Below are 25,895 nucleotides of genomic sequence, written 5' to 3'. Positions count from 1 at the left end.
TTGCGAAACAGCGCTGAAGAACTAAAGCAGCCACGCACGGAATGGGATCTTAACTTGTACTTATGCAACAAGCCGCCAGCATGAAGCTCATGCTTCCATCACTCTCTCTGTACGCATAGGAGTAATTGACACTAGAGTTTCCGGAAGGACTGCATACGAGCTGCATCGTCTTGGTGATGATGCGAATGTACTGGGTTAAAGGGGTTCTCGGAGTGCTTGTTAGAAATATTGTTATATCGCAAGTCTCGAGCGTAAGGTCGGGTGGACGAACAGCCAACCACAGTACCCAAGAGTTGGGGCAGTTCCTGATGGGTTTTCTGGGGCGTATGCAGCACAAGTACGAGGAGCGTGTGTAAGTATGATCCGGCGTAAACTATTATTACCGGCCGAGCCAGATACCTCCAAATCCCTGCGGATGTATGGCTCTGGGAGGCGTGGTTTGCCGTAATAAGGGACGGTCCCCACGTTAAATACAATCAACCGGCCGAGCCAGCTTGACGCTCGGCTCCGGTTCAGACACCGCAAATTAGACGCGCTGTAACAGGGTGACAAGTTAGAAAAGGTTCAATTCTTCCCGGCAAGTGGGTGTTTACGTGTCCCGGACCGCATACCAATAGGGTATTCGATCAAGAAGGATTAGCGTGACGAAGGAAAAATCACTTTACCGTGCGCTCTCATTACACTTGCACAGATTCAAATAAGGGTCTCTTACCTCCTTTATTGCTCACCCAACATCACCGACACCGTTAAGAAAAATATTACCATCAGCTGCGCTTGTGTGAAGAAATTCCCAGAGTCGGGATGCTCCACGAACACTAGAGTCATCGTCCTAGCTTCGGCTCCACGCCTAGTCCGCACTCTAATCAGCTGGTTGCGGGTATTCGCTGGCTCTTACCGCACCGTTATGCACAACGTGAGAGTCGACATATCCTAAATGTTGAAAAGCTTTACGGCAAAGAGTTCAGCATTAAGGGGAGTGTGATAACTAGGTAAAGCCGCGAGAGTCTATTACGGATGAGTCTAGTTAGTGTTTGCAGGGCTTCGTAGTGGGCAAACTTGTTCCCACTTACCGTAGAATGTTAAATAGCATCCCGACATTAGCAATGATCAGATGCTGTTGCACCAGGCTAATGGCTAGCTCGCGGGGAAGGGGCTAGCCAAAGTCTTTCTTATTTGGTAGTTTTACCTTTGCGATGCATTTTATCAATTACTGCTGCATTTAAAAGCGACACTCCTCCGTCAAGCCGCCTTGCCAATTGCTTCTCTGTTATTCAATAAAATGGCTGACTTAGACACCGTAGTCCAGTACGATCCAGTTCCGAAAACTAAATGGGTGATTGTGACCACCTCGGTCGACATCGTAAGTATCTCCGCCCTTGTTTCCCCTGCAAAACTTGTTACCCAAGTCATCTATTTTAGAGCATAGAAGCGACGGCGAAACAATCTTCTCTTGGAAATACGACGGTCGTAACTTCGGCTGCCTGCAAAAAGCAGACTAGTCCAACCTTGTCCCTGTATGTATCACCATTCTCTGAAGTTATTGACGATAACCTGTTGACTCTCGCTTTAGACCCTGTTCCGCCCAGATCTGGGCGCTATTTCCTCCCGCTTCGCTACTATGGCAACCCCGCGACCCAGAATCCGTAATTAATTTCAATCTTGGATCATCTATGTCAAAGACATGGGCTCGGGCTCTCTTATATGCAGTACTAGGTTTGCTTGCAGGGTTTACGGTTGGTAATCTCTCGATGCCGGCCGTAGATTTCACAATAAGCAAAATAAGCAATCTGTTAGCTCTACCGGATAAACAGCGTCTGGCATAAGACTGTACCGCAGCACCGCGAGTTGGTATCCAAATATCCGGTCGGTTCGAGAAGCGCTTTGCACGCCTTTCCAATGTATGTATATCATCAGGACATTACAAAAAGGAGATCAGTGTCTATAAGTACCTATGGTTAGTAAATGGACACCAATATTTTAGCACTCCTAATCTACGCGTATCACGGGTAGTTTTCAGCGCATTAGGTCAGCTCATTCTTGATGCTGTTATATGATATCGCGGAAAACCAACTAGCGGTCGCGAGGTATGGCGCACTGCTGATGAGCGCTAACCATGATGGAAGATATGAAATGCGGGTTTCATTGCTCAATCAATGGCCCAGTAGGCAGGGACGAGCGTAGATAGCACCCATCTGCATAATGATATCGCTGCAAGGGAGCAATTGTATTATGCCTTTAAGGGAGCAGGAGCAGTTGAGAATGTGGGTTCCTACTTCTAATGTGGTGTTACAAAGATTGAGGTTCAGGTGGCCGCTTGCGAATACGAATTTTCTGGAAATCACCACCAACCTGGCCATCTTATTTGTCTCTTTTTGTGATCACTCAGTACTTTCTACAGATGTTGACTTGCTCTACACACTCCTTCTTTATTTTGTTACACTTGCTCAATTAGTTTCAAGTGAAACATATCTCACAATGAACAGTGCTCTGAATATGTTGGCGTCTAACAAGAGCCAAGGATGAAATTCCCCTAGTGGCCCGCTATCCCGTTTCAGGGATCGAAGTCCCGATTCGGCCGCGAATCAAATTCGTCCTCGGCCCACAGCTGATGAACATAAGATATTGCGTTCTTGGACATGTTAGAGCTCATCTTTGAGCCGCATATGGCTCGTCGCTGTTGTGTTTGTGACGAACCGGCGGAGGGTGTACTATCAGGCACGAAAACAGGGTTCAAATTCCCCGTCAGATCGGGGAGACAGCGAGAGTAGGCCGATTTCGTCCCTTACCTAATCGTGTCCTCGACCCTTCTCCGGTGGTGCCAGCTATTGCACCAATACGGAGCTTTCTGCTTCTATAAAAACATGAACCAGAATGAACGCATCCAAAAGGAGGAAGCAATATTGTTGAACAGATGAGATATGCAATGGTTTCCTGGTATGCTCATTTTCGGGCGGTCGACAGCATGGACCCATAGTGGGCATATACCGCGGACGAAAGCCGCTGCATTTCCATGTCATTTTCGAGCTTCGTTCTGAGCAGACGCTACGCCCGCCATTCTTCTGCCGCGTGGGGCTTGTCGCGACATTTTCGGCTCGACCTATTTAGGTATAGTACCGATCAAAATCGGTCGCGTCAGTGCTCTGAGTCACATACAGTAACCACTTTTCTTGGATACGAGGAACAACAATCCGTATGTTGTGCTCCTCTTCTGTACTCGCTATCGAAAATGGACTTAATTGAAAGTGGCCATGAATGAAAGCATGATTCAAAACCAGGCCTATGTTCCATATGTAAGCGGACGAGAAGATGCGCATACAACTGATCGGCCGAGTCTACAATAACGGCGCGCACCGCCCTTAGTTTTCATGTCATGACTCGGCACGATTTTCACCCGTGTCTCTGGCATGTCCAAAGCTGACCTCAGATGCCATTTTTGGTCCTCTTCGCCAGACAGTCACCAATTTTCGTCGGACGAGTACTGTATTGGTGATGCCGCTACAGCACGGATGTTGGTGTGTCATTGGTTTGAAGTATCCATTAGCTGTGAAAACAATAACTTAGTGAGAACAAACTTTTTGGAAATAACTCTGCTAAATAGACCCTAATCAGCTTACCCTTTATGTCACTGGAACTCCAAACAGCCCGCTCCATTATAAGCCTACTCACGGCTCAATACGCCACCGGCGGCCGCCAGGGCCCGTAGAGCCCTCAGAGTTTCGGACTCAGGGCTCGATGATGAACTGGTTATAGCAGCCCCCAGGGCTAACATGGCCAGAGACGGCCCTGTATCGAAGAAAAGGAAAAGAAGGATGGATCCGGACTCTACCATCCACGGACTAACCCCCGGGAAGCCCGCTCGGCTCCAGGGGTCACTCGGCCCGAGACAACACGGAGGCGCACGTCTTCTACCAGGCTCTCGCAACGCTCCATATCAGCCGCCGGGAGCGTTATGGATGAAGATAGTATAGTGGTCTCAGACCTCCCAGACCCAAACAACAACAGCACCAACAATGAATAAAACACCTACACTTCGCATCTTACAGTAAAACGTACGCAAATCCAAGGACATCATGATGGCGCCATTCTTTAGGGACCCGAGGATCCTGAACTACGATGTAATCGCCATCCAAGAGCCTTGATCAACCCACTGAATATTGATCACGCAGTATTTATATTATGGTATGATGATTATGGGCTGCAGTTCGATCAAAATTCTATTCATAGCATGGAGTGCTACACTCTTGTAGAATTCTCTTCAGAGCCTGAAGCCACTGGTGCACAAGCTGTTATCAAGACTCTACATACAATCGAGTTTTCCATGCCGATACTCGCATCCCAATCTACCACTCGTCCGCTGCATGTGCACGCCACTGGGAGACCTCTTTGTGCTATTTTCAATTCCCCTGACAACCGGGCCTTTTAGGTCAAGTCTGAACTTTGAGGCTACAGTATACTATTGTCCATGAATATCTTCTGAAGTGCCTATACAACTTGTAGCCACCCTATCAAGTACTTTAACATATTCATTAGAGTAATGGGTCTCTCCACTTTTGTACCATAATTTCCTTTCTATTTCAAATGGTTCACACTTCATCAGTTCCACCTATGCATATAACTACTGCCATCTGCTCGCATGAACTCCTGTCGGCGATGCCCTCAGCCAAGGGACCCACCGAAACTTCGGGACGCTTCTCTGCCTTATGAATTGCTTTTTCCCGCCATATAAGTAAACCTTGTTCCTGTATCCTAGACAATTTTTATTCTTTAAGCTCGCAATGCTCATCATATGGGATAGTCAATTGAAACCCATATTGACCACGCCTCTCACATCCACAGCCACTGCAGACTTTCAATCACTAGATGCTTGCGTGCGTCATGTGCGATCTTTCCGACTATGAGCATCCTCATTTGCCGTCATTGTTCGCTACAGTCTGGATAATAAATTGAAGCCACAGCTCTCTGTTGTGCTGGGTGCTACTGAATTTTCAGGGACTTTTCCACGCTAAACGCTTTAAGTAAAAGAAACTCCTGCACGCACCCCTGTTCATCGTTGGTTAGGAGTGGAGATCGGGGTCACTGGGGCAGGAAAAGGTGAACCATCAATAGCAGAGGTTAAGTTTATAACTGTTCATGAAAGACAGCAAACAGCTCACAATCCTGTAGTCAAAATGTTTTTCAAGAATTAAAATTTTGTTAAGACGTGCGCCCTACCGCGCCACGCCCACGAAATGACTAACCGACGAAGCCGACACCGCATCCGCAATGTCATGCTCGCTAGCCAACGAACACCGCGATGTCTCCCGCTGCTTTATTGTTGGCTCCTGGCTGCCCTTGTGCCGATATAACGCAAGCCCTTGTTCCGCAGAGACATCCGTCTCCAGAACGGCTCGCGCTCCGCTGATGTCGTTGAGCTCCAGATCGGGCTGGCCACTGCTACTACCCTTGCCGCCTAGATCGTTCCTGAAGCGCCGCTGCTGGCCGGTGTTGAAAGTGTCCAGGTTGATGGAATTGGTGATGTCGTTGCTGTTACTATTGTTGTTGGAGATGTACAAGCTGGCTTGCGAGTTTGCGCATGTAAGCTCGACCAGCCGATTAAGAATGCTGAGCTCCATCTTCAGCTTGACACTGTATACCAGCGGTTTATAGCCGGTCTGGAGTGCGAAGAAGTTTGAAAATTCCAGCGCGAGTACGCTGATGTCAAGAATGATAACGACGACGTTGACGAAGATCAAATGGCCCATCACACGGTGGGCACCTCGTTTACCGCGGATGTCCCTTGTGACGTGCAGGAGCTTCGTGGTCTCCCACACGTATGCACCAGAGATGATGCACTCCTGAATGAAAAACACAGTTAATTGTATCTTTTCGTAGACTGTGTAGGCCATGAAGTATGGGCCCGGGTTGTCGGAATTCGAACCGTACACAAGCATAGTGACTGGAATGTGCATTGCGATGGCGTTGAAGATGATCATATACGCAATGGCATGACGCCATTTGACGTCAAACATGATAAGGTGCAACCTTGAGTAGAGGACGACTGACTGCCCAGTGACCATACAAATCCACCCAACGCAGATCAGTGTTGAGTAGATCCATTGGTCTGAAATAAGCTGAAGGTGTTGCAAGAGGTATCCGATTGTGTTGACGGCGATACCCCATGACGCCACAATTAGACTCCAGAAGTACAGACTTTTCCTCCTCCTGAATGTTATGATGATCATGTAGTTGAGTTCCAGGACATTATACAGTGCGATGCTCCCAAACACCAAGATTGGAATAGAAATATTGATGTTTGACCAAGCATTTGGCCCATTTTCTGGGATCTCGTTTCCCACCGCGACCGCCATTTTGTTAATTAGGCATGGAAAGTGTCGTTCAAAGCGATTGATGCGACCAATTGTGCTATCAGCCGCATTGGCAACGTTAAGGTAGTCACCGCTCCGGTATCAATCGCCATGGTTCAGGTTAAGGCATCATTTTGACACACCTTAGAAATAGTGTTCGGATTTAAGCGCACGTTGACCAGCACGAACATGCGACTAACGAAAAGAGGGACCAAGAACATCAAATATGTTAGGGGAAGATCTCCAATGGCTCCGGCGATCCGCTAAAAGTTCGGCGTCCCCCAGACTCACTAACATTAGCGAAGTGTTCGCCTAAGGCTAGTTTGAAAGGTAATTTCGATTCCGACTACCGGATGGCACGTTGCAGTTTTCAGGTTTCGCGAGCAGCTATTGGTGCGGGGCATGGCGGAATATAGTTGTGCTTTCGCCTATTGAGAAGGAATTTACTTGGCATGACCAAGAACTTTGCCTGTGGAAGGTTAAGGTTTTCAGCTTGTGTCTACACTAAACTTTTGCCAACGCCGGGGGAATGCCACGAGAGCATGTCGTGCAGCGAAACGCATCATGTAAGGGCCTGATGCGACCACTTAACGTGACTTCCAGGTACGGTCGACCATGGCTTGGATGTCAAGATGTCGGAGGGATGAACTTTGCGTAGTTACGAGGATTGCAGGTCGAAGGCTGTGCGCCTGAATGATCGACCTTTAGTCATTTGGAGAAAATTGTTAGCGACCAACATGAACCACGTCTCGATCATCATTACTCGCGTCGATTTTTGTGTAAGTGAGAATGTCCAACCCCACGAGTCCGCCAATTGCAAGATGAAATGGCCTTGATTTTGTGGATAAAGTGTCAGGTCATGATAGCCATTTTTTCCAACGTCTGTCTTGGTCGAGTCAGTGAAACCTTCATTGGGCCGAGGTGAGTGAGCAATTGCGTCTTTGATCTATTTACGCCGTGTGCATACTTACATGCCAAGCTGATCGACGTCAAGCCTGTTGGCGTTCGGATTGATGGATTGTCAGGACATGTTGACAGCTATTCATCTCGCTCATATGTGGGATTGGTTGGCTTGGGTATGAACTCTTTTCTTAGCAAAACTGTGCCACCAGCTGTTCGCATCACATGCCCCGCATAACTTCCCCGTACCTCGTTGCCGTCGACCATCTTTTTGACAAGTCTTCTTGGGGCTGGATCCGAAGTCCTTGGCTCTCTTCTCTTCTGTGGGTCGAGCATTCCAATCGACATGACCTACAGGCTGATCGTCAAGGAACTTACGTCGTGTTTGACTTCAACCGGACGCTTGCATATCGGGTAAAACCTGTCTGCCTGCCATAAGTTTTCTCTTGCAAGTCCATAGCTCCGGAGAAACCGTCATTGATGACGCAACCAAAAGGCATAAGTGCAAAGCAAAGTTGTCGTGGCAGACTGTTTTTGATGCATTAGTATAGGCCAGATCATTTCTCGACGTACATAGAGACCATCTATGTATATTGCGAAAGTATCCACAAAGGCCACCGGCAGATTCTCAGATCAGTAAACATCTAAACATTAAATATTGGGCCGATACCTTCGCTGTAGAGGCGGTGTGATTATAAAGTATTTACAAACCCTAGCGACTACTGATCCGATATTTTATACCGCCCATCTCGTGATTTCCATTTCCGACCACCGTTTCCGCCCAGAGATATCTCGCCAACCTGATCTGGTTCATATTCCTCGTGTGGAAGTGTAGCTCGCCATTCCTCACAGTTACTTGCTGTAGACATGTCGGAGAGTGGTTTTCGACTTCGCCTATTGTCTGGGATGCCCTCGCCGGCCACAGTGCTCCGGCAAGTTGTGGATACCGACCCTTTTCTCGATATCTTCCACCCCTTGTTCTTTTGTAGTATGTAGTTTCGCCACAAGTGACTCCGCTAGTGAGGAGAGTTCCTTCTTGTGCTGCACTCTCTCCATCTGGGACTCTTGTAGCTGCGCTTTCAATTGCTGTTGGAGCTCGTCTTGCATGTCACGCAGTACGCTTTCAATCAGCAAAAGCAAGGCTTGAGAGAGCTCGTCTTCCTGTTCGACTGCGGCTATCTCGTCATCGGGAAGTGTTAGATGGTGCGACAGTGCTGGGCTGGGGAACGAAAGATCCCTCTCATGTAGATGGCGTTTACTCATTTGATTGCAGGAACTTTGAGCATTGATCTCAAAGGGTGGAGTGGTACATGGAAGGTAGTGTCAGAAGGGGGAGATTGGAAGACAAAAAGAAGAGATTGGAAGGGAGAACTATGCACTTACAAAAGCGAAGAGATGGGCTTTTTGTGGGTGACGGAGGCGTTGCTTGAGAATGATAGGAGCGAATTCAGGCGTCTAACCTGGGACGGTTTGATAGATAATCCATAGGGAAATCGTACAGTCGATACCGGCTCAATACAACAAACTTCATGGACAGTTGCTGTTGACTGGGGTGTTCGATCTGTGTAGAAGGAAGCATTTCTACTTGCCTAGTCCTAAATACGTCCATACACATATTGTGGAGAATCAATGTTCATCCTACGACAGATCCCCAGAGCAGGTTGGCAATCCCAAGAGACGGCTAGTGTATATGGAATCAGAAATGGCTCCTTGTGGAGGCAAAATGTAAATGAACAATGCCGGATTTCGTAGCCCGTAAGCATCCAAAGCAGAGGAGACTAGAAAGAGGCCCGTAAAGGAAGCGACAAGAATGTATTCGCAGCAGATGTCGACATAGACTGATTATTCTTCTTGCCACACCATTGGTCCACGATATGTAGGTGGACTTTCGTCGCCAATTACATGTTTATGGTCATCTTTGTGCCGTCTCTAGCTCGGTGGTGTTGTTTCTGCGACAAACCGGGGGTCTTGTCGCTGTCAGGCACGAAGACAGGTCTCGGACTACGGGTCAGATTGTGGATACAGCCAGAGTAGCCGATTTCGTGGTGTGCAGTGCCGACAATTAAAAGTGTCGCGGTGGGTCTGAAGCAGAATCAGATATGTACGACATTTTGGCTATCTCTACAATCCGACTGGTTAGATAGGGACTGACTACCTTCCGTTACCGACCAAAGTAGCCGGTTTCGTGGTGCCCGGTACATAGCATCGTAGATCAAGTGTGGAGACATTACACTACTACGTAGCTGGTTCTGATTCCGTGCAACCATAAATGATATATGCAATGCTTTTCCGCTATGTACCATTATTGAGCAGTCAATGTAGTGACCGTGTACTTCGTGGATCTAGTGATGGCCTAGATGCGTGCTTGGGAGCGTTATTTATGGAGTACAGTACCGGCGTTGAAAAGTGCCTTCGTGGGTCTAAACCGGAATCAGATCTGAAGGCTATGGTTGGTGGACGGAATCTAGTGCCAAGGACCAATTCTTTCTCCATGATCAACAGCTGACTGCGAAACTATTCGCGTAACCGTTGTTTGTCGAAGAGCGAAAATAGACCGGCTCGAAAGTGGCCACCTACGGGAGGTCCTCAATTGGAGTATAATCCACACTGACCACTTCTGACCGCGCCAGCGCAACAGTGTCCGGTTCCAACTTCTATGTGCCGAAATTGACCATTCCATAAAGCGAAGCCACGTGTTGTAGGTTGCAATCCGGCTGAGCCCTGAAAGCAGTTGCTTGCTGGCCAAGAAACGGATTGTGGACCAGGCTATGGGTCCGCTCGGTTGTCGAGCCCATGTCATTTAAGCCGCGTGGGGTCTGTCGCCATTTTCAGCACCAAAATTGGGGTTGGTATTGGCCACTTGTCGGTCGCGTCAAATGCGCGCAATCGCGTGGCCACTTTTCACCACTACTGGCAGCAACGGCCGAAACAATGCCTTCTTCCTCTCGACACTGCCGGAGCTGGACGTGCCCGGAAGTTATCATGGACGAAAGCAGAATCTGGAACACCGAATTCCAGATCCGACCCCACCATCAGTTGGGCTCAACGCTGAATACTGCTTGCCGTTGTTGAATCGATAGCCGGCCCGGAATGACCATTAATGGTCCTCGGAAACGATGTCGACCAACCTCCAGAAGCCGTCCTGTCGAACGAAAGGGGCGAAAGGGGCGAAAGGGGCGAAAGGGGCGAAAGGGGCGAAAGGGGCGAAAGGGGCGAAAGGGCGAACCGGACGAACCGGACGAAACGAACCCAGCGAGTCAAGGCGAATGCAGTCACTTGCTCAAGGAGCACAATTGTCACGACGTTGGGTTGGTCAGCTGCATGCGGTGCACCCCAGTTCAGTTCTACAGTTTGAGACAGGCAATAAGACGTGGCGCTGGAAGCTGGATTGGATACATGAGACTCATCTACTCGATAGGCTCTTTTGACATGGGATTGTGGACGTTTCAATTATATGCGCTATCTAGAAAACTGTGTAGTAGGTCATGGACCAATATTCAATCAATGCGTCTCTGCATCGGCTCAGCTCCGTTTGGAGCAGGTCCGTAGCCGGCACCACGTACAGGATGAAGAATGCGTCTTAGCCGACCTCATCCCAGCGATTATGTCCGCGGGAAGCGGTTCGTAACGCTGGCCAGCCACAGCGAAGTCATCCCAGCAATTATGTCCGGGGAAGCGGTTCATAACGCTGGTGATGACGCTGTGCGCCTGCTTCTCGAGAAGAATGCCGATTCTAACCTTATCGATAGACTTTCGTGACCCTCGTCAGCAGCCCACACATAAGCGGCGACCGCCCTCTTTCATCTACAGAATCACATTCAGCTTTCTGGTCAAGAAGCAGGCGCGTAACGCTTTCGTGGCCATGCCTTGCAGCCCACGAAAGCGGCGTCCGACGAACGGCGGCTTCGACGAATTGATGCTGAGACCCTCTGATTTGCACGTAAAACTTCGTACACGTTGGTCTCTCCTTCGCATGGTCGCGAGACGTCATATCTGAGGCGTGCTTCAGATGCTATCAGGAATGGACATTCTATGTCGACGAGCCATTGATTGCCCTGCTCGCAAACTGCAACCTCATGAATCTGATTATCTGGGGGTTTCCCACCAAGGTGGATGTGAAGGGTTCCCTCAAGCGTTGTTCGGAACTTGTTAAAGTCTTCTGTGAGGATGTGACATTGTGTCCACCTTTCGTCATCGGTTGGTGTCTCCAATAGCTCGTCAGGTACGTGGTGGGCCGTCTGACAAAGGGTGAGAATGTTGCCGTGCAATGGATAGGAACCAGACATCATTTTACCTGTTCTTCTAGCAGCGTCGATGTCGAAACTGGAGGTTGCTGCAAATCAGATACCTGAAGGACATCTTTCCCGGAGAGTCCTCTGATACGAAAAGGTCGCCGTTCTGCTCAATCCAGGAAATATCGTTGTGTACCCAAAGAAGATTAATTGACAGGAGTAAAGTGAAGACAACGGAAATCATCTCGAGCCACCGTAGTAATATCGGTACTGACTTTGGGAGGGGTCTGGTGAGGGTAAGAGCCACCATGGTTGAGTATTCGATATGGAATGCAATGGGAACAGCCCACAACACTTCAATTAGACGAATCGCGAACAGCCAGGGAGCCAGCCGACAACAGAAATTTGGATTCCTAGGCATGCCCAAAAGATAGAAGCTCTCGTGTGGCGTGACTGCCATGAGGTCGGGATTTCCTCGCCCGATCTTGCCCATATACACCAGAGGGAGTACAGAACCTCTACAAGCTGCGAACATATCAGTGTTTATCCTAGCTATCAGCGGAAATGAATTACTAGTGCAGCATATTGAGAGCACAGAGCTGCCCTGCAAGACAGGCGTCACGGCGAACGCAGTGATCGCAAAATCAGGATAGGTCGCAAGGAACAAGCCCAAGCCCAAGATTCCAATGAGCCACAAGATACAGGTTACACTAAGGAGTATCCAGATTCGAAAATGGTCAGACGTGTAAAAGACATATTGGCGCTTCAACACGCAGTACGTGGTTAGAAAGGCCACAACGATTGCATATGCGATGAATGCGTCGATACGCTGTGCTTTATCGATAGACCATTCCATCTGAGTTGACGGCGAATGGCAAAACAGTCCGCAATGGAAGCAAGGCAACGAGATGCGATACACTTGATAGTATGCTGCAGGAAAGTGTACTTTGATCATCAACGGGCTGGCGTAATCTATATGTAGATCTTATTGAGAGCTGTCGCCGTGGTCCCTTCAGTAGAATGAATTAAGCAAACAAGGGTGGCAGCTCCTCAACTATCATGACGTACTAGCCGGTAGGAGGTGGTTTTAGGCATGCTGTGTCATATGAGTGCATATATTCGGTAATGAATGCTCCCGTTCATTCCGGAGGTGCAGACCACCCGAGGATTCCATAATCCTGTGTGTTATGAAGAGTTTTAAACCGAAAAGATACTTGGATGACCGCAGCGGCGTCTCTATGACGCAGACTTGCTTGACAGAGTTCTACCAGTCAGTGATGTCAGCGCGAGCTTCCAATGTAGAGCAAATGACCTAACTCGATGTCATAATGCAGATCTCAGATTGCTCGTATTAGAAAGATCGAAGTAGCTTGACTGTTAGCTGGGCTCCATGTTTGTACCTCATTTGCCCAGCAAATCCTTGCATGGGCAATTTCTGTACATCAACCGGTGCTTTTGTGGATGCAACCCACTGATAGATAGGAGCGGTATGAGCGCGCGAATTGGGGATGGTATTGCAACGCGTGAGTTGTTTTTCTATCCCCCATTCAATACGCATACCAGGCCGGACAGAGATTATGCAAGAACATGCACTAGCTAGCTCGTTGTCCAGCGGGCAATCACCGGAGGCGTCATGTTCCTACACGTCGCAGACAAATATCCCCTGTGGAGACTCCACAGGCTGGCCAGCCACTCGGATGCATAGTTACGGGGGTCACTGGGCCGGTCACTAGGTGGATTATCAAGGTAGGGATCAAAAAGAAAAGACACGGGGATTGCACGAGGAGACAGGAGCGCCTCAATTTGCCCCAAGGCTCAGGACCTAGTCCGAGAGATGACACCTTACTGCTTCCGTCGTTTCGCGGGCGCATACGCTCGCAAAACGACGGAAGCGGAATAGTGTTTTCACGGATCACTCAAAGAGACGAGATCAATTCCCACTTCCTGCAGGTGTAGGCTTCCTTCTTCGCCCGGCTTGTAGAGAGAAAATGGGTGCTTCTCAGAGCCTTGCATTGGCGGACGAAATCATCGCCGGCTGTCAAGACGGAACGGGAGGGCTGGCGATTCTGGTCCTTGACAAAGATGTGAGCATTGACTGATTGATTGATTGATTGATTGTATTTAACGTGGGGACCGTCCCTTACTAGGGCAAACCACGCCTCCCAGAGCCATACATCGCAGGGTTTTGGAGGTATCAGTATCTACATACATTCCAGCCTGCGCACGTGCCAGTCCACGCTATTGCAGGACCTGAGTGAGAACACTCACTCAGTCCGTCAATTCAAACGGCCCTTCATCTCGGGCATGTCCTTGTGAAAAAGTTACTCCTCTCTACAAAACGCGCCCACTGCGCACTCTTCTCCCCCAAATATTTTGTATAAGCCGCCCTTGGCGTGTGCCTCGGGAGCAGTCGGTGTCCTTGCAATTTCCTACAGAAGAAAATATGCTCTGGTGTCTTTCTCTCTCCGCAACTGCAGTGGTTATTGGAGTCCGTATGCCCGAATCGTTCATGATATGCTGCAAAGTCGCCGTGGCCAGATCTTGCCGCCAGGAGCCTGTGCAGCGTAGCCCTTTTGAATGAGACGAGGTTCTTTGACACCGCCGCGTATGAATGCACATCTTCATATCTGGCTTCGTCTTGCGCCGCCCACCAGCGGGCATGTGAGCATTGACCTTTGATCTCGTGCTTCAATGTTAAATGTCATTTAGTTTGTTGCCAGATGGAGGAAATCTTGGTCAAGCACGCCGAAGGGAGTGCAGGCTTTCTTCAGAAGCCTCGTCAAGAAGTCTCGTCTATGGACGCCGTCGACGACATCCACGGCACCAATCCAACTCCCAACCGATATCAAGTCTCAATTGAAAGCTTGGGAAAAAGATCCGAGGAACTTCTTCGATAGAGGGAATCTTCGCAAGGATGTCCTCTCGGTGTACCATTATATCGAATCTCTTCAACACAAAGGGATATCAGACACCTTACGACGAAGAATCGTCCTGATGGCTTTTCATAGGCTAAAAGAAAAGATAGGTTGCCAGCATCTGGCAACCTACCTTATGAAATCTGGCAGTTTCAAAAGCGGGAAAGAGGTAGTCAACAATTGCGATCGTTGGGAAGAATGGGGTGGGCGGTACTGCGGTTACATTTCACATTTCCACGGTAACAATGGCGTTGTATTTGCACTTGACTTCAAAATATCAAGGATAAAGTATGTTGGGACATCGTCTTTTGCTGTCAGCAAATCGATTTATTGACCTAGATCTAGTTGGGAGCACGATGTGCCAACGGATGGGTCTGAACGTGAATTATTCTTGCAGATCCAGGCCGACCGAAGTCTACTCCGCGTTGCCAACGTGTGCAAAAACGCAGCCGATCAAGTGGTGGAGTATGCAGATAATCTTACGGCAGCTTGGTTCGAACAAACGCAGGCGGCGGATTTAAATTCTAGTCAGGATGACGGACGTGATAAACACATTGGCGAAAAGCGGAAGCGAACGCCTAACGCTAGAAAAGAGGAGACCAAGACCAAGACATCAGTCTTTGCAAGTGAGTTCGGTCCCTGATAAGTAGGCGCAGTTGAAATGACAAGCACGTCAGGACGTTGCTGCAACAGCCATATCATACATCACAGAGCGTCATGTTAGTCCTGCTGCAATTGCAAGGATGTCAAGGACTTCGGACCAAGCAAGCTCCATCTCTAGGGATCATTCTGCCCCAAGCGATAATGGGGATAATTCGGCTCCATGCAGGCTCGAACGATCGGTCAGTCTTAATGAGCAGTCAACAACAGAAATTTTGTCGCAACATCGAGTCCAAGGACACACTTCACAAAGCGGCACGGTTTCCAGCGAGACCAATTCGACACCACGCTCTACTGGTTTGGCGCCATCCCCAAATAGAACGCAGTCCACCGAAACTGTCAATTACGTTCCAGCGCGTGCTCAACTCCAAGAAGAGCAGCATCGCATCGCTTTTGCATCACGTGAGCAAGCACCGATGAACCCGCAATCATCAGTAAGATCCCAGTCAGACAACTGCCGGGGTCAAAGTACCAGGAGATTGATGGCAGAGACAGCAGGATATTTTTATCAAGGCAATAACGCTTTGGGCGTCGATGAAAGCACTACATTACTTGCGCCCGCTGTTGGTATAAAAATGCTATTTGCTGCTGCTGCTGGTTCCAGCAATCTTCCATCAACTTTGCAATCTAGGAGGGGCAACTGGCAGCAGGCCCATGTGGATACAGCCGTGGAAGGACAAACCCTACAAGACGGTAACGCCTACCGGGATTTCGGCAGTTGCGAACATAATGATGTGCCCACAATGTCCCTCGATTCCACTGTGCCAGGACAGCCCAGCATCGGAGAGCAATGCTCTAATCCGCCGGAAGGTAGCCAGGATAGGCAAGACACATGGCTAAATGAAAGTGAGTTTCAGTGGCCACATGGTAATGGTTTCACCGACACCGATCCCTCAGCCCCATCCGGACAGGATACACTAGAAGAGGCATCCGAGTGGATTGGAGCTTACTATCGTCAGCCTTCCCAGGTGTGGGATACATCGGCAGTGTAGGCGCCCTTCCAGATGACTTGGATGGCGATGCCTACAACAATTTCTAGACACTATTTTTTCGTATCCAATAAAGAGTCTTGGGTTACGGAGTGTCCATTTGTCCTGCTTCTTGAGGCTCTGTTATCTCGGGTTCTCGCTGAATACCTTGAAGGGTGCCTTCATGTTTCCAGGCACGAAACAAATAATAATACATGATTTCTCTCTCATGTCCCAATATGTCATTCTCGCTCTGTAGCATTATATAATGCTCTTTAGACCAACCAATGTTCTTGTAATCGAATGGACCTGCTTCTGGATCGCCACCCTCAGTCAGCGCTCTGTAACGAACCCCTTGCAGGGTATTATCTGGCAAAAATGCGATGAAAACATCTTTCATCCCTTTGGTCCAGCCTAGTTGTTTAGTTCCTCGAGCTGTGCATCTATATGGCCCCTGAGCCCATTGTTTTAGGTCTTCATGCTGTAAACCAGTCAGAACTTGGAACTCGTCTGCTTGTGATAAATAAGTAAAACGCACAAGGTCATCCTCAATTTGGCGAGCGATAGAATGGTCTTTTGGAGATGGTTGAGATTGATACAACAACGTCCACTCTTCTTTCACGTTTGGGTCGTCGAACCTAACTTTAGTCCAACTATGGTTGTTGGCGAGTCCGAGTTCGAATTGGGATATTTCGGGGTTGACAGGTCTAAGGGGATCTTCATATTGAACTAGCAAACGAATGGAGATGCTCCGGAGTGAGTGGCAAGATGGTTATAGGATTCGCCCATCTTTTAAATAATGCTTTTGTCTGCCATGTGACCGTTTGCAACTAGTCATCAGGTTGAGGCAATTCAAGGATCGCTAAAGATTGCGGCATGTGAATTCTCCGGAAAAACAATGTACCGAATTCCGCCGATATCGGTCCTATCTTGTTGATACGGACCTGTGGCATTGGAGACATCGCTCGGAAGCCCAATTGATAGCAAGAGAGCCTCTGTCCTCCAAAAACCGCAAGACACAGGGCGTCGAGTGCAGAGGTATCCGACATCATCCACTCTGTACTATGGTCGAGAAGTGTCCGTACAGCCTCAATGTGACCTTCTCTAGCAGCCAGGTGCATACAAGTCCAGCCAAATCGGGAGGGGCTTGTGGAGTCGTCAACTGACTTGGACGCTCTGGTGGCCCGGCTATGTAGGCTGGTTATCGCGTTCAGGTCGGCCATCTTGCCCATTCTGTCCGTTCTGTCCACTAGCCAACGCGGCATGTGTAAAATGATTCTACCCAAGACATGACAGTCTGTGTCTATTCCCTCTTTCAGAAGAATGGTGTGAATATTCGGCGCCAGGTAAAACAGCGCTCCAAGCACCCTCTCGCTGATAGTTATCCTGGACTCCTGGAGCCAAGAGTCCAGTAGTCTCGCAGAATCCCCGAACACTGATATCTAAAGCTGAGATGTCTTCAATGTGAAACCAACGCTGACTTGTGAGTGGGTTATTTGCAATATCTGCTGTGAACCATCATGGGAATTCAGTAGCAAGGCGACCTTCTTTGAAGCCACAGGGTCTCAGCTAGCGGCTACATAAAGACCGAAGAGTGGTTGGCATGTAGTCACGTTGATAGCGTGTCCGCTAGAAATACGACGTCTAAATTTGAGGTTCTGTTAGGACGGGATCACCTAACCTAGCTACTCATGCATTACCTGTGCCTTTCGGATTCGCTTGCGCTCACTAACTAAAGTTGGTGCTGCACAACTTGAACGGACATACTCATCTTAAACCCATCATTTTTCAAGTGCACATTCCTGCAGCTTTTCTTTTATAAGTTATTTAAGTTTTAAAAAAGTGATGCGTCTGTAAGGTGATGCGTCCGTAGTAATTCGTGATGCATCCTGTCAATTGCCTATATCAATTTTCAATTCTTGATTTTCATAACAATCCACAACGTTTTCCTCCCTGATTGATTGATTGATTGATTGATTGTATTTAACGTGGGGAACGTCCCTTATTAGGGCAAACCACGCCTCCCAGAGCCATACATCGCAGGGTTGTGGAGGTGTCAGTGTAACTATGTACATATCAGAGCCGCTCACTTGCCGATCCACGCTATTGCGGTATCGCTGCCAGATGATTTTAGTTCAGTATCCAACCTCGATTCCGTCGGAAAACATCCCCGTCCATTGCTATCCGACACATCAGTCCGCATCCTCCGGTAGAAGCAGACACGACTCGTTCCCGACCGAGTGTACAGAAATGGTGCGCGACCCCCCGAGGTTTCGTGTCATGACTGGACATGATTCAGGACCAGCCTGTTTCTAGCATGTCCAGGCAACCTGAGATGCCATTTCTGGGCCCCCTCTCTCCACAGCCTGGATGTCGATGTTCAGCTGGAACTGTCCACAAGCAGTAGGCGGGGTACGAATCTACTCCATTACCAAATGCGTCTCTCGATCGACTTCATCCTTCAAGTCGTAACGTTACAATACTGTCTGTACAGTAACAATACCGTACCGACAGACGACACATTTAGTCGCAGGCAGGACTCACTGATACAGTAGCAGATGACACATCAGTCTTGTCATGGTCACAGACACGGAGACGTTACGAAGTGAGCATGACGAACTACACAAACTAGACAAGCCTGTATGGCAACGACTCAGGTGGGGCTGTGCATATTCTGGGTACTGCAAGTTCTGTAGTGGAATCTCTGTAGTGACATTTCTGTAGTGGAAGCTCTGTGTTGGAATCTGTGTCGAAAGACACGTCTCTTGTATTCACTACTTGACTATCTACTGCGTCTCTGCATTGGCTCTGTCATCCTGTCAAGACTACGTTGCAGAGGATGGTGACGGCAATGGACAGACTCAATCTTTGCAAAACCATTTTGAGTCTTCGCTACAACAGGCGTTTCTATATATACGGTGGAATGAACCACTACCACGATACAATCTTTTTGTTGTCCTCATCATAATATATACTCCATGCATCTCAATATGGAGATGGGTACTAGGGTCGCGCCGCTAGCACCCTCTGTGCGCAACTACTTTCTCATACGAACCGTGGGCAACTTACTCAAGGAGATACCGAAATGATCGGCAATCAGATGCGCGTTTCCACATTGCCTGCATATCTTCTTTAGATATAAAGCCGGTGCTAGAACAGTTGACCGTGAATCTACCCTTAGAAGACCAAAAAAGATGTCACATAAATTTCAGAGAATTGTGGGGCCGATAATGATTCTGGCAAATCCGCTTTGTTTGGATTCGCTAGCAGAATTGCTCGATATGTCGACTGATAGCATTCTGGACTTGTTGGATTTTCTTTAGTCAGTTTTATTTTACATGTTCCGCCGTCGCCCAAACAGCCTCTTCCCCTACTACACTTATCTTTTCGTGACTTCTTGATAGACCCGCTAAGGCCGGAAGATCTATTTTGGATTAATGAAACAAGAAGTCCACCGACAACTTACGAGTTACTGCCTCCCGTGTGCTAAACAGTTCATTAAGGACCGATATATGGAGCTGGTTCTAGGGTATGTTCCCAGTTTTCGTTCCATGAGTGGTACAGTTTGGTAGATGAGGACGGCTTTTCCATTAGCGATCTAAAACCTGATGACCTTCTTAGTGGTGAACAGGATTGCGGACAAACAACAGAGGCTTCTGATTGGTCCGAGCTTCAGCGCACTTCTGCGGAGGGTCCTGATTACTGGCTACGGAATAATAACGTTATGGTAACCCTGTTCTCCCTTAACTTTAGTGTAAACTTTTTTGTCACCCCAGACGTACTAAAGATAACCGGAGCTTTTACCCCGAATTTAGCCATTATTGGACAGTATCAGCGCTAAGAAGGATACCTGTCTACTGTCACTGTAGCCTATTGGGTAGTCCCTTATTACTATGTAATACTTAGCCAATCTATGTGGTTGAGTCCAGGCGACTATGTCTATAAGCTTAGCCGTCTTCCTGGCGCAAAGATGTACGCCTTGAAGTCGATATTGCCATAAATACTATTGCGTTACTCATCTTGAATTAATTATCAAATGAACGGATTTCGAAGACAATTCCTGATGGATGTCCTCCAATTTGCGTGTTCCAATGGTATTTAAAACCTAAACGTACAGCACTATGAGACATGCCAAACGTCTCCGGGATTTAGTGCAATTTAGAGCCTCAGACTAATGCATGGTAACATTACGTCCCAGGTATTCCCTGGTAGACGGGCATCCCATATTATAGAGGTGTGCGAGGTCGAAAATCGGCATAGAGCCAGACGTCATTTGTGCAGTCGAGTCCGATGCCTTCCAGAAGGGTCGCATAAGCTTAAAGGCAATGGAAAGACGTGATTAGGCTAAGAGTTGCAGTCTAAGTAAAGTATTGGACTTGGTAATAACTGCACAGTTACTACACCGCACCCCGTGCCTGATCGCAACTCCTTTCGATGGTTGTTCATAGAACCTCCTGAGCCGAGTAATCGCTCGCGATGGACGGTCGAGAGCTTTTTGTACCCCCATGGTACGTGAGCGAAAGTCCTGCCGAAACCGACATGAATGTCTGCAGCATCATATGGGGCTTCTCTTTATGCTCCGCTCTCTTCACTGCTACGAAAGCGGTGCGGCAGTCATGGTCGGCTTACAAGAAGGACAGGTTACTGTCCACATATCTGGTATTGGTCTGGGCGGAATGGTCTGCCAGTGTGGTCATCTCGATTATAAGCTGGTTATTTCTAAGAGAGACGATACCACCTAGGTGAGGCCTTACTTCTATGCCAACAAATCATACTGAGTACTAACCTACTACTGGCTTCTGGATATTCTTTGTCATTCGTCAGTATCGCTTACAGTTGACGCCCAATGGCCTGCAACTAACATCGATTCAGTGTGTCTCTGGGTTGTGCAAATGCACTGCATTCTTCAGATCATCATCAACCGAGTTTCACTGGTCATGGTCAACAGAGTCCATGCTAGGTACCTGAAGCTCGGGGTCTTTTTCATAGTTCTGACGATCAACATCAGCGTCTTCTGTATCTGGATACCCGCACGTCTTCAGATCAACGAGACTTATGTTCGAGTAAATGACATATGGGATCGGATAGAGAAGGCTATATTTGCTGTGGTCGACGCTGGATTAAATTGCTGCTTCATGTGGACTGTGCGGACTAACCTCATTGCCGCTGGGCTTGTTAAGTACCAGCCTTTATTTCGTTTCAACCTCATGATGGTTTGTATATCAGTGGCCTTAGATGTACGTCCTGGATTACTCACCTCGATCTCGTTACATACTAATCAATCAGGTTGTCCTTATTGGGTCAATGTCAATAGGGACGGGCGTTATGTAACTTATTCAACACAATTTTGTTTACCCCAAAGATTAAAGCTGACAGGACCTACAGCTACATCCAGTTTCATCCTCTCGTCTACTTGACCAAACTCTACATCGAACTCAACATGGCGGAGCTGCTCGCCAAGGTTGTACGAGCCACGAACCCAATTACCACCGCAACCGATACAGGCGACACATTGTGTGTGCGAGATATCAGCATCAACAAATGCACACAGATGGGACTCCCAATCAGATCGCATCGTGATTATAGTATCAACTTAACAAATATGGGTAGAGGCATGGACTTGGGCGAGCAAGGGGTGCGATACCCAGGGATAGATTATCATATGGCGCTTCGGGCCAGCGTCTCGCATTCAGAATGGGGCGATACGACGCTTGGTGATATTTGATGCAGAAGAGAATTTGATCGAGCGCTTGCACGACTCACCTGGGGCAATTGGGTCATTGCGTCTGTTTCTTGGCCAGTTCTTGGGAAGTATGAGATTTACCGGACATTCCTCGCCATCTGGATATACCCAAGCCACAGCTTTAACTAGGAGGTCAAGTATCTTTTCATTTTCTCAATCTTATTAGGGGCGTCCTTCAAGCTTTTTTGGGCCTCTTTAGTGATAGACGTGCGAAATTTGAGCCTTGCTGAAACCGATATTTTGCATATCGATCTTCACCGTATTGTACCAAGAGGCGATATCCCCAATCCACTTTTAACCAGCCGATAGGCTTAATATTTCTCGGCCCACCACCGATATGATCAGTGATGCCAAGGTTGCCCATATAACTGGTTAGATCGTCCACATCGGAACCGGCACCATCTACAAATTTCTCAGTTGAAGGTAAATCTGTCGTATCACTGCCTTCATCTTTCTCAGTGAAGGCAAAGCTGTTGTATGACTGCCTTCTGAAGCACCTGCGACGGCGTCAGGGACGAACAGAGGCTGCCCGTTCTGCGGACCACCAACGTCGCTGTTCGCCGCCTGGTCGATAGATTCACGCGAGTTCAGTGAAGAAGACTCTTTTGGCAGTAACTGCTTCTGCAGAGACGCCAACTGCGCCTGCTTTTGGGGTCTTTGGATGCTTCTTCCTCAAGCTCACGTACTCCGTACATAACGTTACAATTCATGTCAATCACATGATGCTATTCGGGCAAGCGCTAGAATTAACCTCTTGTTTTCGAAGGGATCCAAAAATGGCTCTCGTGAATAATGATTTTCGTCCATGAGTGGACACCGTTTTCGTCACAGTACTCACTGTATCTGCAAGACCCCACGGAGCTCACGCTTTGGGATCAGAATGATTGGGCTAGAAGAGTACTTGGAGTATACGTAGAGGTCAGAGCCAGAAATGGATCGTCTGTGCTGAGAGTAGAGAAGAGAGAGACAAAAGGATGAAGCCGGTACAGACTGAATCAAAATCGGCTTTTTCTTTTCGACTGTCTTCTCTTCTCTTTAAGCACAGACAGTCCACTTCTAGCTCTCACCCAGAAGTATACTTTTGAACCTCTGAGTATCGTGGTGGCCGAAGACATCCTCTTTCTAGCTATAAAGCCTACACGCAGCGCTCATCGTCCACTTTTGATGATGCCGACTCATTATACGTTATATGGAGCATAATACTGTAACTCCATAAGAGCTCAATTACAAATCATGATCATCAGTTCAGAACTAAGTGTCGTCCGAAAGAGTTCTTGTATTATACTTCAGGGCGGGAGCCATAATTGGATCGTCCGTGCTCAAAGAAGAGAAGAGAGAGACGAAAAGAGGAAGCCAATTTGATCATGCCTATACAGGATTCCGTTTTCCTGGAGTCTATGGCTGGAATTACAAGTAAGGCTGAGTAGTGATAATTATCTTGTTACAGTAGACCTTGAGATGGCATCCAGGGGAAACCACGGGTGTGGACCCTGCCACATGATGGCTAAATAGACGACAGGAAGAGGAAAGGGACTATACCATGCTTGATGGCAGAGTCCCTCACAGTAACTACTAACCCATATTCATAGCTAAGCACTCTATATAGGAAAATGCGCGCCCATAATACAGTCACATCCATACCTTACACTGTTGGCCTGCCGTTAGGGTTGCCAGAATAGTGTCGGATATTGTCTATATTTTGGATATCATGAAGTTCTCAAAAGTGCTATCGTACGCTCTCTGCGCCGCGACTGTGGTTTATGCGCTTCGTTTTAAGCAAGACGCAAGTAATCCTCTTCCCAACGGAAGTTTTGATGGTTTAGCACGATATCTTTGGGAGGATGCACGGTCGGGAATTCTAAAGTCGCACAATGGTACTAGTTCCAAAGCCGATACGAAGACCTGGTCCGCGTCAACCAGATGATGACCAACACCATTCACGGTAACAGAATTTTTCTTCTTTGGCACCGATACTACGTCTGGACCTTGGAACAGACTATGAGGGATGAGTGTGGTTTTGGCAGAGCTTTCCCTTGGTGGGACGAAACTCTTGATACTGGTAATTTTTCTGGCTCTTTCATCTTCACGCCCAATTTCTTCGGGCCTCTTCCTACGGCCTCCAATGGCCATGGTACTTGCGTTATGCACTCGCGTTAAGAGAATGAGTTGTTTATAGGCGCAGTGACAGTGGTAGGGGTGTAACGGTGACAGTCACTAAAAAGAATTTAATTTCCGAACGTCTTATGGTGTGCATAGAAGTTGTGCCGAGCGGATCGTGACTTTGGATTCAGCATCTCGGAAGTTGAATAGGTGTGGCAGGACAAGATAAGCAGTATTTTTGTGAAGATATTGCGCTAGACTGTGTTGTTAACATGTAATGAATAGATTTAAAAATGCTTTCCCGTCTCTTGAATTAATTAGACGATCAGTTTCAGCATCATGGCCTATTACTTTGAGTAGACCAGTATGGCATGAACACTAAACGTCACCAGCTCTGCAGCTTCATTTTTTGATCCATCGGCAGGAACGTGACAGTAGCTCGGAGTTCTCCAACCCCACATTTTAGTGCAACTCAATACAGCCAAGTACTGGTCATGGATATGTTTTTGGTGTCTTGCAGTAAGCTAACAAGTGGTGATGCTCAAATTATGTAAATTACAGATCTTAGTGCGGGGCAAACATTGGATCAGCAGCCCATAAACTCAAACAAGCAGTATTCTCACGAGTGATAACCTTGAGTACCTTTGGTTCATCAAGTACTAATGCAAGAGGTGGTCATTGACATGGTTGGTGCCCTTTGCTGCCAGTCCAACCAATGATATCATTTCGTTTGTTGTACAGCTCAAAACAGCATATAATTGATCCGGAGAGTCTTTCTCCAACCTCCCTCCACCCCACCACGCTCACTAGTCAGTATGTCGCTGCGTCCCAGCTTATCCCGCCATCTTCAGTAACCCTTAAAAGCTTTTCCTACCCTCAGAATGCGCCCGTCACTTTTCCGCCCTCTCATCCGAGTCTCCTACTTCCAATCTGCCTTCACGCGCTGTTACACGCCGCTAAGCACGAGGATCGCTGCCATGTCGACCATTACCGAGGCTATTACCAAGGACCACCGTGAGTTGGAGGAATACTACAACCAAGTCATTAACTCAAATGATGCCGACCACCGGGTCCGCTACGGCAATGAATTCACTTGGGAGCTAGCTCGCCACTCTGTTGGCGAGGAGTTGATTGTATATCCGGCGATGGAGAAATACCTAGGGCATCAAGGCAAGCAGCTCGCAGACAAAGATCGGGAGGAGCATCACCATATAAGGCCACTCTCGCTGAACGAGTCCGCAATTCTGGTTATTAATGTCATCCTAGGTTAAGGAAATGCTTAAGGAGTTTCAGTATCTTAAGGGCGAGATCCAAAGTACGTGCCCAAGCTCAAGGAGCTTTGGAAGTCATTATCACAGCATATAAGAGAGGAAGAGAAAGAGGATCTACCCGCGCTCGAGCAGGCTTTACAGAACAGCAAAGGCGAGTCGGAAACGCTCGCCAAGTCGTTCAGCCGGTCCAAGTACTTTGTGCCATCGCGTAGCCACCCCAGCGCCGGGGAAAATCCCCTCTTTGAGTCCGTTGTGGGCCTAATGGTGGCACCCATTGACAAGCTGGCCGACATGTCCCGCAAGTTCCCTCAATAAATATGAGACTTCGACTATTGTTGAACAATGAGTGTTCACAATTTGATAGCATTCAGCGTTATTGTTTAGTAATATGCAGTTGTTCATCAAAGCTAATTCTCTGTACAAAGAGAGGCAATGTCACCTACTATTAGCACTCGGTAGATGAGATATCCTAGCTGAATCCAAATTTGTCGCATTGAAGACGAAGCATTCGAAGTGTGGTATAGTAGCTCGACTAAAAACAAATGAGCTATCAGTAAATGAGTGGACGCTGGTCCTTTATAGACTCAGCTCGTTCACCCTGTTATACGCGCGAGAGGACACTTATACGTCCTGCTGGAATTTCCCATCAAATATACTTATTCCTATGTCAATATCAATGGTGACTATTACCGCCAATTATAATACATAGATCAAGCTACCGAGGAAAGGCGAAAATCGTTATGCCAGTACATACATTTAACA

At 47.9% G+C, this 25,895-nt stretch overlaps 10 protein-coding genes across 10 annotated transcripts; 6 read left to right on the top strand and 4 right to left on the bottom strand.

Moving 5' to 3' along the window:
- Positions 1-1,279: 1,279 nt before the first annotated feature.
- Positions 1,280-1,823, top strand: BKA67DRAFT_541758 (uncharacterized protein; the record flags this gene model as incomplete). The annotated part of the gene is made up of 3 exons (XM_046100985.1): positions 1,280-1,360; positions 1,420-1,514; positions 1,571-1,823. 3 exons carry the CDS (start codon positions 1,280-1,282, stop codon positions 1,821-1,823), a joined length of 429 nt encoding a protein of 142 aa, XP_045952062.1.
- A 3,451-nt stretch (positions 1,824-5,274) lies between these two features.
- On the bottom strand, positions 5,275-6,347 carry BKA67DRAFT_595852 (uncharacterized protein; the record flags this gene model as incomplete). Its single annotated transcript, XM_046105216.1, has 2 exons — positions 5,275-5,330; positions 5,441-6,347. The coding sequence occupies 2 exons, from the start codon at positions 6,345-6,347 to the stop codon at positions 5,275-5,277; spliced, it is 963 nt and encodes a 320-aa protein (XP_045952061.1).
- A 1,791-nt stretch (positions 6,348-8,138) lies between these two features.
- On the bottom strand, positions 8,139-8,507 carry BKA67DRAFT_541756 (uncharacterized protein; the record flags this gene model as incomplete). The annotated part of the gene is made up of 1 exon (XM_046100984.1): positions 8,139-8,507. One exon carries the CDS (start codon positions 8,505-8,507, stop codon positions 8,139-8,141), a length of 369 nt encoding a protein of 122 aa, XP_045952060.1.
- A 1,837-nt stretch (positions 8,508-10,344) lies between these two features.
- BKA67DRAFT_541755 (uncharacterized protein) lies at positions 10,345-11,458 on the top strand (the record flags this gene model as incomplete). The annotated part of the gene is made up of 4 exons (XM_046100983.1): positions 10,345-10,552; positions 10,727-10,864; positions 10,994-11,184; positions 11,264-11,458. 4 exons carry the CDS (start codon positions 10,345-10,347, stop codon positions 11,456-11,458), a joined length of 732 nt encoding a protein of 243 aa, XP_045952059.1.
- Positions 11,171-12,807, bottom strand: BKA67DRAFT_115077 (uncharacterized protein). Its single transcript, XM_046094920.1, has one exon. The coding sequence runs from the start codon at positions 12,429-12,431 to the stop codon at positions 11,547-11,549; it is 885 nt and encodes a 294-aa protein (XP_045952058.1). The 5' UTR covers positions 12,432-12,807; the 3' UTR covers positions 11,171-11,546.
- Positions 12,808-13,464: 657 nt separating this feature from the next.
- BKA67DRAFT_669785 (uncharacterized protein) lies at positions 13,465-16,497 on the top strand (the record flags this gene model as incomplete). Its single annotated transcript, XM_046108663.1, has 4 exons — positions 13,465-13,560; positions 14,186-14,679; positions 14,737-15,017; positions 15,103-16,497. The coding sequence occupies 4 exons, from the start codon at positions 13,465-13,467 to the stop codon at positions 16,041-16,043; spliced, it is 1,812 nt and encodes a 603-aa protein (XP_045952057.1). The 3' UTR covers positions 16,044-16,497.
- Positions 16,498-16,849: 352 nt separating this feature from the next.
- Positions 16,850-17,251, bottom strand: BKA67DRAFT_541753 (uncharacterized protein; the record flags this gene model as incomplete). The annotated part of the gene is made up of 1 exon (XM_046100982.1): positions 16,850-17,251. One exon carries the CDS (start codon positions 17,249-17,251, stop codon positions 16,850-16,852), a length of 402 nt encoding a protein of 133 aa, XP_045952056.1.
- A 3,244-nt stretch (positions 17,252-20,495) lies between these two features.
- On the top strand, positions 20,496-21,744 carry BKA67DRAFT_527256 (uncharacterized protein; the record flags this gene model as incomplete). Its single annotated transcript, XM_046098833.1, has 5 exons — positions 20,496-20,761; positions 20,799-20,854; positions 20,892-21,256; positions 21,306-21,346; positions 21,405-21,744. The coding sequence occupies 5 exons, from the start codon at positions 20,496-20,498 to the stop codon at positions 21,742-21,744; spliced, it is 1,068 nt and encodes a 355-aa protein (XP_045952055.1).
- Positions 21,745-23,506: 1,762 nt separating this feature from the next.
- BKA67DRAFT_585373 (uncharacterized protein) lies at positions 23,507-24,195 on the top strand. Its single transcript, XM_046104199.1, has one exon. It carries the CDS (start codon positions 23,683-23,685, stop codon positions 23,917-23,919), a length of 237 nt encoding a protein of 78 aa, XP_045952054.1. The 5' UTR covers positions 23,507-23,682; the 3' UTR covers positions 23,920-24,195.
- Positions 24,196-24,651: 456 nt separating this feature from the next.
- BKA67DRAFT_613536 (uncharacterized protein) lies at positions 24,652-25,631 on the top strand. Its single transcript, XM_046105412.1, has 3 exons — positions 24,652-24,675; positions 24,727-25,128; positions 25,165-25,631. The coding sequence occupies exons 2-3, from the start codon at positions 24,744-24,746 to the stop codon at positions 25,446-25,448; spliced, it is 669 nt and encodes a 222-aa protein (XP_045952053.1). The 5' UTR covers positions 24,652-24,675; positions 24,727-24,743; the 3' UTR covers positions 25,449-25,631.
- The last annotated feature ends 264 nt before the right edge of the window (positions 25,632-25,895 follow it).

This window comes from Truncatella angustata (genome assembly GCF_020726525.1).
Source record: "Truncatella angustata strain MPI-SDFR-AT-0073 chromosome Unknown BKA67scaffold_11, whole genome shotgun sequence".
Lineage (NCBI taxonomy): Eukaryota > Fungi > Ascomycota > Sordariomycetes > Amphisphaeriales > Sporocadaceae > Truncatella > Truncatella angustata.
This window is presented reverse-complemented; position numbering and strand designations above follow the sequence as displayed.